Genomic DNA, 16,606 nt, shown 5'->3' with positions numbered 1-16,606 from the left:
TATATATATATGAATATATGAATACATACATGCTTATATACACACACACACACATACATATATATATATATATATATATGTATAATATCTAAGGGAATCTAAATTTCTTTCGCGAGAATGATCTATCCAAAAGTTGCTGCTATGCAAATAATTCATGAACAAGGCCTACGTCTGACAAGCGCTTAAACCTTGAATACACAATAATCATCGCCTTGCTATCAAATGCAGCATGTACATGTATACTTCAATACGATATTCATACATATTCATCGAACTCGAGTGGAATTTCTAGAAAATACGGAGAGGTTTTAATCTGTCAGTATATTATATTTTTCCCCTTACTTTCATGTTAAAGAGTGATTTGTGTTTATATGGGCACTCTCGTTGCATTTTTAAAAGAGAACCCAATATTTGCAACCGAAATTTTTTCTTTATTTGATGTATTGTCTGTTGCCTAATCCGGTATCTGTTCTTTCTATGCTCTCTCACTAAGCTGAGAAGAAGAAGAGGAGGAGGAGGAGGAGGAGGAGGAGGAGGAGGAGGAGGAGGAGGAGGAGGAGGAGGAGTATATTCTCTCTTGTGCCTGAATAACCCTCAAGCATTATAGGTGCGCTCCCCATTTTATATACACACTCTAGCCTCAGAAATACACCGAGAGATGTTGCTCGCATAATTACGTGTACGTGCGTGAGCGCTCGTGCGCGCGTGTCTGTGTGTGCCAGCCCTGCATGTGAGTATAAAGTACAGGAAGTGGGTCGTCCCTTCTTTCCCTGGATGACCTCCACTTTGCATACATAAGAAGTCTCTGTGGTTTGTCGACATCTGACGCCAGAACCTCCGCCTGACCTTCTCTTCCAGAACCATTCAGTCATCCTGCTCGCAGGAAAGAGGAACTCTAACAGCCACGAAAAACATAGGAGAATAAACGGCACCAGCAGTAGCAGCAACAATAGCTAACAATGGCAAACAACAACGTCGAAGGCAAAAACAAGAGAGCGTTACTCTTCCAGAACTATTCAGTCGTCGGGCTCGCAAGAAAGAGGAGCCATAACTGTCACGACAAAAAAAAAAAAAAAAAAAAAAAGGAGAAACAACGACATCAGTAGCAGCTGCAGCAACAACAACAGTAAATAACAGCAACAACAAAGAGGGTAAAAACAACCTTCTCTTCCAGAGCCATTCAGTCATCTTGCTCGCTTGAAAGAAGAGACACACCAGCCACGACAGAAAAAAAAAGAGAAGAAACAACGACACCACCACCAGCAACAACAACAGCAAATAACAGCTACAACAAAAAAAGTTAAAAAAAAAAGTCAATCAATCTTCTCTTTTAGAGCCAGTCAGTCATCCTGCTCTCAGGAAAGAGGAGCTATAATAGCCACGAGAAAAAAAAATAGGAGAAGAAACAACGACACCACCATCACCAGCAACAACAGCAACAACAGCGAAAAACAGCAACAACAAAAAGGGCAAAAACAAAAGATCGTCATCAACCTTCTCTTCCAGAACCATTCAGTCATTGGCATAGAGAAGAAGAAGAAAAATAACAACACTACAACATCTATAACAACAATAACAACGGGAACAATAGAGAGGAAGCCATCTGTCCTCTCTTCTAGAACCATCCTGCCATTCATTTCGCAAGACACGACCGCAACAACAGCAACAACAGCAATCGTCAATCGAAACAACTTCAAAAAGCAACTAAAAACAGCATCAGCCTCAACCAGCACCATCAACGCAAGTAACGCCGCTGCATCTCCAGAGTGGAGTGACTTCGACAGCAGCAACAACAACAACAACACCAAAACAACAGGAACAACAACATCAACCAGCACGACCGCAATTACACCGCACGGAGACGTGGCAACAGTACGAACGCCAACAGCACGTCGCGGTTAGCAACTATGATAACGTAGTAAGTGATACTATGGAGAAGAATGAATGAGGCCTTCCTCTGGGCTGCACCGCCAGCTCGTAAAGGTCCTGCGATGAGCATTTAATTACCTGCGCGGGAAGCGCGTTTCTTTATTTGTCTTTTCACGGATGAAGAGGAGGCCGTAATCGTCGTTTTGCTGGAAAGTAGACTGAACAGAAAACGGGAACTTCCTTGATTTGGCGAGTTTTACGCCGCTTCAATCCACACTTCCTTTGAACAGACAACGCTATGATAAACAATAATATAAAAATATAACAAATAACGATGTGAAATATGATAAATGATCATTTAAAATATAACTTTAAAACTTTTAATGCAAGTTTCCAATATGTCAGATTGTCTATTGTTGGAAACATAGCAGCACGCTAGAAATGAAACGCGCATGCGCACATATAAACACGGTGGCTGCCTAGTCAATTACATTTGCCTCTCGAAACTCCCTATTAGAAGTATCATTAGCTTCTTAATTGTAGCACTTTGGCGACACCGCTAGCGGTCTTCCAGTCTATGAGGATAACGTAATATACGGTACAGTTTTTACTGACATGCGTGTCACCTGTCACTCAAAGGATCTCCGCGGGGGGCACGGATTTCATTCCCGCCCCCTAAATAAATGTAAAAGAATGAGAGTTAAGGGGAGCGTTACCGGCTTTACCTTAGCTGAAATTAAAAGTTACCGAACCTTGCCACATGACTCGGAAGTAAGTCTGGTGTGAAGGGCATGGGTGACAACGAGGTCTGCGAATCCATCAGACGAGGTGGAATTTGTTTTCAGATTGGCCCTTTTTATTCCACCACGACGCAACTAATAAAGACATGTACATTTAACACGTATAGTTTTAATATTGAAGCAGTTATCTTTCACGGAATTCCCGTTAGGATTATCGTTCTTATCATATTGTGACGTATTGAAATTTCCAAAAGCAGAATTAAAGTTCGCTTTTGCAAATCATACGTGGAATTTTTCCCGCCAAAAATATACGAAAAAGTAAACTAAATTTTAGTTGGCCAGCCATATAATTACTCTGATCATTCTGGATACTTATTCATCGCAGTCAATCAGTGAAAAAGCAACAGATAAAAAAGTGAAACAATTATGTAAGTCAACGTCAGAAACGCTCAAAGCAAACCCTCATCACTTAAGTAATGTGTAAGCAATCATTCCTGAAGATTTCATTTCGTCTATAAAATCCAGGAAGAACTTAAAAAAACTACCCAGGAAACAAACGATTTAATCGGGACTGGAGGAAAGCGTTAATAAAAAGTCTTTCCTTGTATAGCATGGGAACAGAAAAGTTTGCAGGGAGTTCTAAAGTTCAGGGATACTGAGAGAAAAAGTGCCCATACCGACTGACTCTCGTGTTCTTGGGTTACCTGAGGCAGACATGCCGATGACTCGCAACCAGCCGTGTCAGGAGTTAGTGAAGAATCTTAGATGATGTGATTTAAAATCACTTTTGGAAAAATATAATATATAACGAATTTTCTAGTCATTTCACATATACACACACACACACACACACACACACACACATATATATATATATATATATATATATATATATATATATATATATATATATATATATATATATATGTGTGTGTGTGTGTGTGTGTAATATAAAATATATATATATATATATATATATATATATATATATATATATATATATATATATATATATATATATATATATATATATATATATATATATATACATATATACATATATACATACATACACACACAATCTTTTTTATGTCTTTCAAAACCCGTGTCAAACACGAAACATAAAAAGTCATTATGGTCTTTATTTTCCAAACCCTCCCAGTTTCTAATCGTAAAGGAAAATAAATAAAGTCACGTGAGGATGATGCGAACATAAGTATCAGTGAGACGTAATCGAGTAAAATATAGAATTTAGGCCATAGACCTAACGCTGGGACCTCCGAGGTCGTTCAGCGCTGAAAGGGAAATTGAGAGCCTGAGGTTTAAAAAGTGTAACAGGGGGAAAACCTCTCAGCTGCACTATGAAACAAATATCAGGTAAGAAAGAGAATATGATTGGAGATACAGTAAAAGGAATGAAATAGGTTGCAGCTAGAGGCCGAGGGGGACACGTAATCGAGAGACCCTGTCGTAACGAAGAGACGACTATCACATTACGTAAGCCCGCAAGTCGAACAGACTCCAGGTTTTTCGTTTCCCATCGCCATCATTATCACGAGGCGCAAAAACACAAGCCCAGGTTCAAGAGGAAGATGGAGGCAAGCTATATAGACAGCGTTTTGTCACTCAGATGTCTCTCCTTTTTCCTCGGCGGATTGTCTTAGAAAATAAGCTTTAATGAATGAGTTTTATAAACTGTAATTGCTCACGTATTGAGGGCGAACGTCGTGTTTGTGAGTGATTGCCTTACGTCATGAATCAGGAGGGAAAAAAGAAAAAGTTGGCAATGGTCTAGTATAGCTCACTGAGAACGAGCCGGAGCTGTTGTCTTGATGATAAACTAAAATATTTCAGACAAGTTTCTGCTGCGGGTTCTTGGTTTTCTTCTTTTTCCCTACCTCCTGGTTGTTATTTTTTCTATATGACTTTTAGTCTTCAGACTGAAAAACAGTTTACACATTTTGCTCCCGGCTGAATAAGCCTCAAGGGGACTTTTCGACAAGAATCTATTTTTTTTTCACTATACTAAAACGTAAACGAATCCACTTGCTATAGAATCGTATGTTGCGATGTGATGAACGAATGAAAGGCAAACAATCGTACTTGATTGATGACTGTGCCTAGTGTCCTTGATGAGGAAAAAAAATATCATAAACATCTCATGAATATTCTGCGTTTAACCGGTTAATAACGCCATTCTGTACCAACGCCTCATTCAGACCAGTTCTCGGTCTTGCTTTAAGATTTCTCAGCAAATTACCCCATTACGACATACATCTTCAACGCCCTCCACCTTGCTTTCTCTAGAGTCTACGTACATGAAATCGGCAAACCGACTTTGCTCTTTACTCTCAAACTTCTCGGACAACCGTCTCGTATAAACCCACGATGCTCCTCTCCTTCTGCTATCCGTCTCACTTTCTTAATCAACACTTCACTGCTCCCTAAGCGTGCTGAGCAATACTATTGTATACCTATATAAGGTATCAACTTGGTATTTATCCACCTACGCGTCACCTCTGAGGTGCTAGTACTAAAGATGGCGGAAGCTCAATGAGACGCCGTGTTTAGTACTAGCCCCTCTGGGATCAAAGTATTATATACACCCATTTCTATATATCTCCATATATCAATAAGCGATATCTTTGATCCCCAAGGGGTTAGTACTAAACGCGGCGTCCCACTGAGCTTCTGCCACGTTTAGTACTAGCACCTCGGTGACGCGTAGGTGGATACATACCGGGTTAATATCCCCTATATAACTTCTTTAGCTACTTTTAGCAACGTTTTCCTTACACACAGGTGCAATTAGTTCTCTCTCCCAGTCCTTTGGAACCTTTCCCTGGGCTAGAGCTATCTTGTACATCTTGGTCAGTCACTCCATTACACCAACACCACTATATCGTAGTATCTCACTTATAATCACATCAACTCACGGTTCATTTTTATTTTTCAGTCTTTACATGGAACGCTTCTCCTATAGTCAGCGTATCACTTACGCCATCAGTCTAAAATCAACATTTTACTTCCTCCTCTCTTACATCAGTCACGTATGTTTCTCTTCAGTAATCCATATTCAAAAACTAAATACAATATATATATATATATATATATATATATATATATATATATATATATATATATATATATATATATATATATATATATATATATATATATATATATATATATATGCAGGTTCGCCACGGTGGAAAAATGAAAAACTAAGTACCGAGTACTTTCGTGTAATTGTTACGAACCTGCAAATTTGATATCACGAGAAAGGTCAGTGATTCCTTTGCATATATATACAGTATATGTGTGTGTGTGTATATATACAGTATATATATATGTGTGTGTGGTTGTGTGTACTATCCCTAGATGCTTAGGGGACAAGCCCGTGTACACTCGCTCCAAAAGAAATTCTCACGAGATTGCCTCCATCCCAGCGCACCGTCCGTGAAAATCCAGATTAATGTGCACTAATGATAACCACCGTATACCTACGAACGCTCCCCTACGTTCGACCAGCTGCGCAAATAGTGTTGGGAGTGCCTTTTCCACCCTTTGTGGAAGCCATTAGCGATGGGCTGGGTCTGGGGGACCAATATTTCAGGTGTGTTTTTAATTGGTATCCGACAGGTAAGAGATAGGCGCTGTGTTTGATGTGTCTCATGGTAAGTTCTATGAAAAGGTATTAGAGGAAGAAGAGACATATGGAGGGGAGAGGGCGGGGAGGGGATTAGGGCTGGGTGGGGGTGACCTAATAAAGAAGATATGGGTGGGAGGTGTTGTGGAGGTGTTGTGGGAGGTGTTGTGGGGGGAAGGGGGTATAAGGGAAGCTGAGGTGATGTGGGAAAGTTTTTGAACTGAAATTAAAGGGCTTTCACCCACGGGGGAATGATAAAACTCGTGTCGTTTATCTACGTAGACTTGCAGACTTGTGTTTCACTGTGCTGTTGCACAGATTGAGCCAAAATGTTGTTCTGTCATTAATTACAGGACTTTTTTTCCTGAAGGTAAAACTGAAACTTTTCTGAAGGCAAACTTGAAGCTTCAAATGTGCTATCATTAAACACAAGTCTTTTTCCTGAAGGTAAACTTGAAATTTCATTCCATCAAAATGGAATAACGACTGAATTATGATTCCTTAGCATAACGTCACTTTTTTTGGTTTTCTGTAAAAGAAAACTATTGAGATGGCTTTTTGTCTGTCCGTCCGCACTTTTTCTGTCCGCCCTCAGATCTTAAAAACTACTGAGGTTAGAGGGCTGCAAATTGGTGTGTTGGTCACCCACCCTCCAATCATCAAACTACAAAATTGCAGCCCTCTAGCCTCAGTAGTTTTTATTTTATTTAAGGTTAAATTTAGCCATGATCGTGTGTCTGCACCGCTATAGGTGCCAACAGCACAGCCCACCACCGGCCTGTGGCTGAAAGTTTCATGGGGCCCCGGCTGAGAGTTTAAGGGCCGTGGCTGAGAGTTTCATACGGCATTATACGCTGTATAGAAAACTCGATTGCGCCGAAGAAACTTCGGCGCATTTTTTACTTGTTTTACTTGGAAACCGCGTCTTGCTACACGATTTTTGGAAAACGCGTCTTGCTACACGATTTTTGGAAAACGCGTCTTGCTACACACGATTTTTGGAAACCGCGTCCGCGGTTTTGGAAAACGCGTCTTGCTACACACGATTTTGGGAAAACGCGTCTTGCTACACGATTTTTGGAAAACGCGTCTTGCTACACACGATTTTTGGAAACCGCGTCTTGCTACACGATTTTTGGAAAACGCGTCTTGCTACACACGATTTTTGGAAACCGCGTCTTGCTACACGATTTTTGGAAAACGCGTCTTGCTACACACGATTTTTGGAAACCGCGTCTTGCTACACGATTTTTGGAAACCGCGTCTTGCTACACGATTTTTGGAAACCGCGTCTTTACACGATTTTTGGAAAACGCGTCTTGCTACACACGATTTTTGGAAACCCGCGTCTTGCTACACGATTTTTGGAAAACGCGTCTTGCTACACGATTTTTGGAAACCGCGTCTTGCTACATGAGTTTTGAACTCTTTAAATGCCGCAGTCTGATAAGAACATAACATCTGAAACTGGGGTTATCGGTTTGCAACCCTCATAAACCTTACTAGCAACGTAAATTTGATGTGACTACTTCTTCAAAGCCTTCCTTCTTTTTCTTTTTAATAAGAAATCAGAAATCTATAAGAAAAGATATTTTGTTCCTTATTACAGTGGAATCCTTGACCTGATAAATGAGAGTAAAGGTTTACTACAAGGAATTATTTACGGGTTCTTATGGAATTTTGCAGTCGTGGTTTATGAGTAAGAATTATTATTATTATTATTATTATTATTATTATTATTGCTAACAGAAATTTACTTGTAAAGTAATGTTCCACAAAACAGAATACCTGAGTGTGAGAAATCGGAAAAAGGAGTAATAATAATAATAATAATAATAATAATAATAATAATAATAATAATAATAATAATAATAATAATAATAATAATAATCCATAAAAGGTCTCACAGACATGTATAATTAAAACTGTGAAACAAAGCCACAATGATGTAAGTATGAAATATATTTTTAAAAATCTATTTTATACTTCATCATTGTGTATTTGGTTCACCAGTAATAATAATAATAATAATAATAATAATAATAATAATAATAATAATAATAATAATAATAATAGGAAAAAGACCTTCTTTAATACATGTTTTGTTAAACAAAATGGCAGTTTCAACAGCATTTATTTTATATAGTAAACGTTCAATTCGTCTTATTAATTGTTTTCCTTGCGCTGGAATGGTTGCAAGCAATTGACCAATATTCACTAAACCACCAGATATGAATATTGGTCAATTGCTTGCAACCATCCCAGCGCAAGAAAAATAATTAATGAGACGAACTGAACGTTTACTATATAAAATAAATGCTGTTGAAACTGCCATTTTGTTTAACAAAACCTGTAATAATAATAATAATAATAATAATAATAATAATAATAATAATAATAATAATAATAATAATAATAATAATAATAATAATAATAATATAGGCCGAAACGCAACGTGGAAGAAAAGGATGGCCTTTATCACTTTAACCTACATCATCATCATTATCGTTATCACCATCATCATCATCATCATCATCATCATCTCACTGTCATATTGTTGTAATCGCGTTGGCCATCATTACCATCACTGCAAACGGCTTCCAAAGGCCTTGCCATTACTGTCCTGTTTTCCCCCTTCTCTCCTTCTTCATTCGCTCCCTTCCTCCCTTCCCTGTCTCTCTCTCCTCCTCCTCCTCCTCCTCCTCCTCCTCCTCCTCCAAAACCTCTCCTGTCAAGGTCATCGGAGGTATAAGGAACTTAAACGGCCGCAGGAGTGATCCTTTACGATCGCCTCCAACACTTACCAAGAGGTTTTTACGAGTCGGCCTCATGGAATCCCCTCGTCTTCGCGTCTGGCTTTGTTTCTTTTTTTTTTTTTTTCCTCCTCTTCTCTCCTCTGTCTATCTCCCTCTCCATCGGGGAGAGGAATGGTTATAGGCAGGTGTTCTGGCTGCAATACGCCCCGTGCAAACGGCGTGAAGATGCAATACAGGCCGCTGAATGACTCGATGGATGCGCCCGATATCGAGATGTGATCAAGATGTGCTTTTGTTTTTATGGTTGCCGAGGAACTCGACACCTATAAAACAAATAAGGAGGGCCTCGTTATGTCGGGGGTGTGTAAGTTACACATGTCGGTTCGGATGAAGGGCTTTTGTGTGCCATGTTAGCTTCGGAGATGTAGTAAACAGGTATAATAAACAACAGCAATGATTGGAATGGAAACAAATGGAAGATTAATGGAAACTTCATAATATCAGTAATGAATGAGCTTATTTTAGATAAATCTTCATCATAAGCTATATCAAGTCAAGTTTTAGGAAACAATTACTATTCCTTTCAAAAGTTGTTATTCAAAAACCTGACATGAAAATTATCAATAAAAATTCATATATGTCAGAGATGCACGAGTTAATCTGTTAAAGCAAGTTTAACACTCGTGTAGGCTTTGTTTAAAGTAAGTTACTATTTTATTATTTTATTACCAAATACATTGTAAAACATTGTCTAATTCCAAGACTGATAAAAACAACGAAAAAAAAAAACTGATACGTCGTTCTTTCAGTGGTGAGTTTTATTTTTGAAGAAGCCATTTTACTACAAGTTTAGCTTTGGAGAAGTAAGCTAATGGGAGAAATAAATAAAAAGGAAAACAGTGCCTATAGATACAACACTGAAAGACGTAAGCAACTTCAAGATAAAATGAAAAATTAGTAAATAAAAGTCACTGAAAAGGTAGCATTTGCTCTTCAAAATAATAATAATAATAATAATAATAATAATAATAATAATAATAATAATAATAATAATAATAATAATGTGTGTAATAAAAATCTACAATTATATAGTAAACTATACTAATAGGTAAAATAAACACTTGAACAGTGTTCCTCATCAGTGTTGTTTTTCACGAGATTGTGAATTTCTTAGCAATAATAATAATAATAATAATAATAATAATAATAATAATAATAATAATAATAATAATAATAATAATAAATGTGTTTTAAGAATTCGTCCTAGAGTAGGAATTCTGCTACGTCTTCTCTTAGATCTTGTTAATTTCGGACTAAGAGACCTTGTATTTATTAGGACTTGCAAGGAGACAAAGAGCTTTGTGTCCTCGGGAAATTCCGGTGATTAATACACAACATTAATATACTAACAAGATAACGAGTTGTCGGAAAGTTTTACAATGGTTTGAATATTTCATAAAATGTGTATGTTGCATTTACTGTGTTTTACGTTGGTGGTTGACCCTTTGCCACAAATTGGTAATGAAATACAGTGTACTAAGGACGAACGAAGCCATTATCTTCAGCAAGTGAGAGAGAGAGAGAGAGAGAGAGAGAGAGAGAGAGAGAGAGAGAGAGAGAGAGAGAGAGAGAGAGAGAGGTGATGATGATGGTGACGCCAGGGTAAAAAGAAAATTCTAGATAATGTACGTATGTAATTCCAAATTCGTTTTCAGTATCTTATTGTCTAGTTCATATTACTTCCTGGAACAGAGTAATTTTGGAAAAGTCCCATCCCTCACTGCCACCCACCCCTTCGTCCCCCAAAACAAGAAATATAATAAAACTAGACCTTATGTAGTTATTATCAAATATACTCGTTAATATACTTTCAAAATCATAACCTAAAGCCAAAAAGATTGGCGGATCCCGTTTCATATCACAATAAAGTATAGCGAACGGATCGCCGAGCACCGAATTAGGGTTATTCGCCATCGAAGTACATAAATAGCCAGGGGTGCTAAAGATTGCGGTCAGAATGGCCAGGTAGCTATGGAAGTTCAATAAAAGCTTCATTTCCGGTTCGCTGAGTAATTAAAAGTAGGTAAGATTGGAAAACAGTGGCCGCCGTAAATAAGTCATTGCTGACGCGGGGAGAGAGAGAGAGAGAGAGAGAGAGAGAGAGAGAGAGAGAGAGAGAGAGAGAGAGAGAGATTATCTCAGGGGCACTGTACCAAATTTGCATTTAAAGTATTTTGGTCACCTGGCGTGGAGGAAAAAAAACATTCATATGATACATTGGAATTATCACCGACGGTAATAAACAAAAGGCTCTTATCAGAACTGTCTTTCGGCTATAATGTGTAAAACATTTCAAGGTCGATTAGACAGCTGATGATTTTGGCGAGCTCGGATTATGAGTTATCGATCCACGGTCACAATTACGTAATCGATACAGAATTAAACATGATCCATTCACTTATAAACCTTCGAATTCCGTTATTCAGTACTGAATAAAGTCCTAAAGAATGTACGAAGCTTCTTTCATTAATCCAACTGTGGTCTGAAAAGAATTGTTTAACTCTAGAATCGGACATATAATGCACAGTATGATGATAATATAAAAAAAAAATGTCTGTTCTTCGCATATTTATCAGACCGTACTCTGTATTCTTAAGTATATATCTAACTTTTCAGGTCCTAACCTCAGATGAAAGAGCTGGGTTGCGAGTAGGTCAACGCCCTTGACAAATAGACTCTTAAAATAGACTAATAGCTGCCGAGTCCAAACAGCAAAGGGTCATAATTAGACCCGAAGTCCAATAGAATCCTAGTATCATTAAGCAGAAGTTCCCTAGATACTTTAATAGTGTCGAAGTGTTTCGTTATGGTTATTTGATACAGTTAAGTGTAGTCGGAATCTAGTCAGAGAAATTAGGTTGCAGGTACATGATTACGTTTAATGACATTTAGCCTGAAAAGGCATTCGGAGAGCTGATGTATCCACGTGTTAATGGTGATTATTAATGGGTGAAGATTATAAAAATGAGCAAATGTAGAAAGCAAACCAAAAGTTGGGTTGGCTTTTAACAGGTTTCGTAGTAGGGGAAGGTTGAGACAATAATTTCTGAAAGACACACACACACACACACACACACACACACACACACACACATATATATATATATATATATATATATATATATATATATATATATACACTATACACACACATTTGTGTGTGCCTGTCTGAATGTGGTGTTGAGCGGGGGGTGTGTACATAATACAGACACACTGCATAAACACCCAAATCATTTATTACACAAACAAACCAGCAACAAAAAAAAAAAAATGAAAAAGTCTACACCCACATACATTTTCTAACACGACTTAATTACCGGCGAGTTCCCAGAGGCTCTGTAAAAGTATAGCACAATGCAGTACCTTCCTGTGTTCTCCTTTTTAGCGGGTGAGACGCTGCCGTAATAATCTCTCTAATTAGTATTGTCACACCTCCCTTCGCCGGCGTGATGCAAATGAGGTCCCGTGACGTCACGCGCGCGAGAGATCTCGAACGAAATCCGAGGAGGAGAAAGGGGAACGCCCTGGGGGGAAATTCTCTTCTGCTGCGACCTCCGGAGTGTCTCCGGTAGGAAATGTCTCTGTGCCGAGTTTAAAGGGATGTGTCGCGATGTGATTCAAGTTATTATTGATAGAAATCGACCAACAAGTCACGTTCCAGTTGATCTTACGAGAAATTTTTCCATGAGTGAAATTTGTGTTTCTATTTTCTTTCTGTTTTGTACGCGTTTTGACACTTGTACCATTTGCACAATACTGGTCTTAGGTTTCGATATCTCCTACTGGACATCTTCAGAGTAATAGCAAATTTTACTAGTTGGTTTTTTCTCATGCCATTATTATTATTATTATTATTATTATTATTATTATTATTATTATTATTATTATTATTATTATTATTATTATTATTTACTGGAATCTTTATGACCAGATAAAAGAAGAGACTTGGATATAGGGTTAAGTCTCTTATTGTGTTAGAAGACAATAAACAAATAAACTAAGCGTTATTGAAACTAAATGCGAACCTTGGCGGTGTAATGCGAGAGGCCACGGTCACAAGGAGGCCTGCAAGGTAAGGGAGTCAGCAAGCAAGTAAGAGAAAGTTCTAAAATGTTTATCAAAATATGCCCTCACTCATAAGCATTAAGCTCAAAGGCCACCAGTTTTCTAATCAAGTTTCCGATTCAAAAATGACGAAAATTGATCGGAATGAGGAGAAACAACAAATATAGTTACAGATGGAAAGATCAAATAACTCTGTGATAAAAGCAGTTGATAAATAAACAAGTCTATCGTAGCACCTTTAGCCCTGATAAACAAATTCATTCTATAGGTGCTCTTAGTGTTCAGTTATTGTGTAAAATTTTTTATCATTCGGGGGAATTTTGTGTAATTATTGTTATTATTTTTGCCCTGCTTCGCTGGAAAGACGAGACAATATGCACAGAGGATACCAGGAACGTTCTGCTTAGCGAACAAACACCCTATCTATTATGGTGCCGACAAGTTGAACGTACGGTAATAACATACCAGGGAACGGTAGTGAGGGGAGAGAGAGAGAGAGAGAGAGAGAGAGAGAGAGAGAGAGAGAGAGAGAGAGAGAGAGAGAGAAGACGAGTTGTCGCTCCCCCACAAAAAAAAAAAAAGACAAATCAAAAACGGGAAAAGCAGCCTGCCATTAGAAAGTAAAGAAAAGAAGCGGAGAGAAAGTAGACCGCGTGACAGTTGATGACCAGCGTAGGCTGCCCGCCTTATTACTGACATATGGCAGGTATTTGGCTCTCACACCTGGGCCCCTGGGGTTCCTCTGGCTCTCGTTGACTATCGCTCGACACTCAGAGCCCTCTGTTCAACTGAAGGAATCGTATGAGCTATTTCATCAAACGGAACACGTATCGAAAGCGTGTTTACGTAACTTACTTCCAGCAAGTGCCGACGCCTCGGCTTCACTTGCGAGGCGAAGGCGCGACTTACTTGAATGTCTTTCGTGACGACCATTAATGAGAAACCGCGAAGTCCAGAGAATCGCAGGACGGTGTCTGGTACTTGGGGTCAAGGGAGAGCAAGGTTATCTTTTGTGCGGGATTTTTGTTTCTTGCCTTCCTGTGCGCGAGGCAAAATCCCAGGACGCTGCGCTTTGGTAGGTCCTACTGTTTCTGATACAGGAGGGAAGGGAAGAAGAAGAAGAAGAAGAAGTGCTTACAATAGCTTTGATTGTTGTTTTATCAAAATGTTGGTATATATTTCACGGCAAAGTTAATGAATTATTAAAGGAAGGAGACCTTTGAATATGAGTCGAGCTGGAACTGGGATGTTACCTCATTTCCATGTCAATTTTTGAATGGTAATTTCAACGTTTTAGTTTATGATGCACTGTGAAAGAATTACCGTAAATATATCATTCTGTTACTTATGTGATAAGCGACTTCTAACTCTGACATCAAGAGTGATAAGAACTAATACCAGTTCTCTTCTAAATACTCCCGTCCAATTCAGGTAATGAGCTTCAGAATCTAAATGAGCTCATTTCCGGTATTTCTTAAGGTGTAAGTTATTTTTGCAGTATAGTGATTTTATATATTAATGGCATTTTTGTCCCATAATTTTTGAAATCACAACAAATACCCGTTAATATCGAATTCCCTATAACCTACAATGACATACACACAAAGGGTATTATACTGTAGATAAGTGCCCCTAACCTAACCTACCCTAACCATTTTCGAACCTACGTACTTTTGCGATGGTACACGAGTGACAGTAGACTTAATCCACACAGCCATTAAGAGAAATATCTCATTACCACTCCAAAAATGGAAAGGTCAGGATTCTTTTCAGGGTAGGTGTACTTTTTATAATTATGTAAATTCCTTTGGACGTAAGTTATTTCCAAAGTAAAGCGAGTTCGATGGTTATGAGTAGTTTGTGGATTAGTATTGGATGTGTAAAGCTAACGTGTGTAAAATTATTGGTAAAATTATATATCATGTAATATATATATATATATATATATATATATATATATATATATATATATATATATATATATTCCTAAATTGAATTAAATTTGATAGTAATGAGTAATTTTACTTCATATTCGAAATTGTACATATATATATGTACATATATATTTTATATATATATTACACTCACACACACACATATATATATTCACAAATTGAAGTAAATTTGATAGTAATAAGCAATTTTTACTTCATATTTGAAACTATTTATATATATATATATATATATATATATATATATATATATATATATATATATATATATATATAGTATAACACACACATATATATTTCAAATATGAAGCAAAAATCGAATTTACTCTTTGGGAATATATATATATACACAGTGTATATATATATATATATATATATATATATATATATATATATATATATATATATATATATATATATATGTATGTATGTATATATATATATATATATATTGTATATATATATGTATGTATGTATATATATATATATATATATATATATATATATATATATATATATATATATATTGCAAGAATGCCTGCCCGATGCTACTGGGAACTCCAGCGATCTCAAGGGATTATATCTTGCAAAGTCCCTTCGAGTGTCCCTTCCTCTCCCGAACGTATCTCGGAGTACATCACTTTACTACTAACTCCTGGCAATCCATCGCCGAAAATGCTTGTTTATGGCCCACTCGCCGTTAGTCATTGGCTGCTGGGTCATTAAGTCATTTCATGGCAGGATAATTAGTAGTTTGTGGGCGAGTAGTTGGGGAGAGTCTTTAGGGAACTACTGTCTTTAAGAGGTACTGAGGAGATGATGTATACTTATTAGAGTCCGCTTTATTTCCAGTTTCTGTAATTGAAAAAAAATACGGAGAGAGAGAGAGAGAGAGAGAGAGAGAGAGAGAGAGAGAGAGAGAGAGAGAGAGAGAGAGAGAGAGAGAGAGAGAAGGATATTCCAGTATATACTCGGGTCAACCTCCTCCTGAAAACCTTTCAAGTGTCAAACACGTATTAAGTACAAACTAATCCTCACACGGAAAGGATGCTTTATTTGTCTCCTTTGCAGTTTGGAAGTTCGGATTCCTATCTGAATCTTCCCTTTATTTTTATATTAAATTATCCCTTACAGAATTCGGGTTGCTGGTAGCCACGAAAAAGTCAGCTTGTGAAATATGACGGTCACAAACAGTGAACGCGTAATTTATCCTCCTACAATCATTTGGAATATATTATGTTTATCGTCAGCAGATCGCTATGTGATAGCCAGTTCTATAATGGTATACATTACATAATAGCCACATTATCAATGTACATTTTGAACTAATGACACCAGCATCTTACCAAACGATTCATATTGGGAGTAAACTGAAAGTAATTCTAAAAGAACAACAAGGGGAAAAATTCAGACTACATCACAGAACGTAGACCGTAAGAATATAGTACAAAATTTCACGCAGTTCCATTAAAAGTTCTGTTTGCAAAAGCAACACGTAGTTTCAACAGAATTCAC

At 37.4% G+C, this 16,606-nt stretch overlaps 1 protein-coding gene across 1 annotated transcript in view; it reads left to right on the top strand.

The window, feature by feature from the left end:
- The window catches only part of LOC136853946 (uncharacterized protein DDB_G0286299-like), a 42,586-nt gene that overhangs the window by 20,442 nt on the left and 5,538 nt on the right, over positions 1–16,606 (top strand). The window contains exon 3 of the mRNA XM_067129843.1: positions 1,175–1,897. Within this exon, the coding sequence (XP_066985944.1) occupies positions 1,175–1,897 (723 nt within the window). The remainder of the gene's footprint in view (positions 1–1,174; positions 1,898–16,606) is intronic.

This window comes from Macrobrachium rosenbergii, chromosome 28 (assembly GCF_040412425.1).
Source record: "Macrobrachium rosenbergii isolate ZJJX-2024 chromosome 28, ASM4041242v1, whole genome shotgun sequence".
In the NCBI taxonomy this organism is placed as follows: domain Eukaryota; kingdom Metazoa; phylum Arthropoda; class Malacostraca; order Decapoda; family Palaemonidae; genus Macrobrachium; species Macrobrachium rosenbergii.
This window is presented reverse-complemented; position numbering and strand designations above follow the sequence as displayed.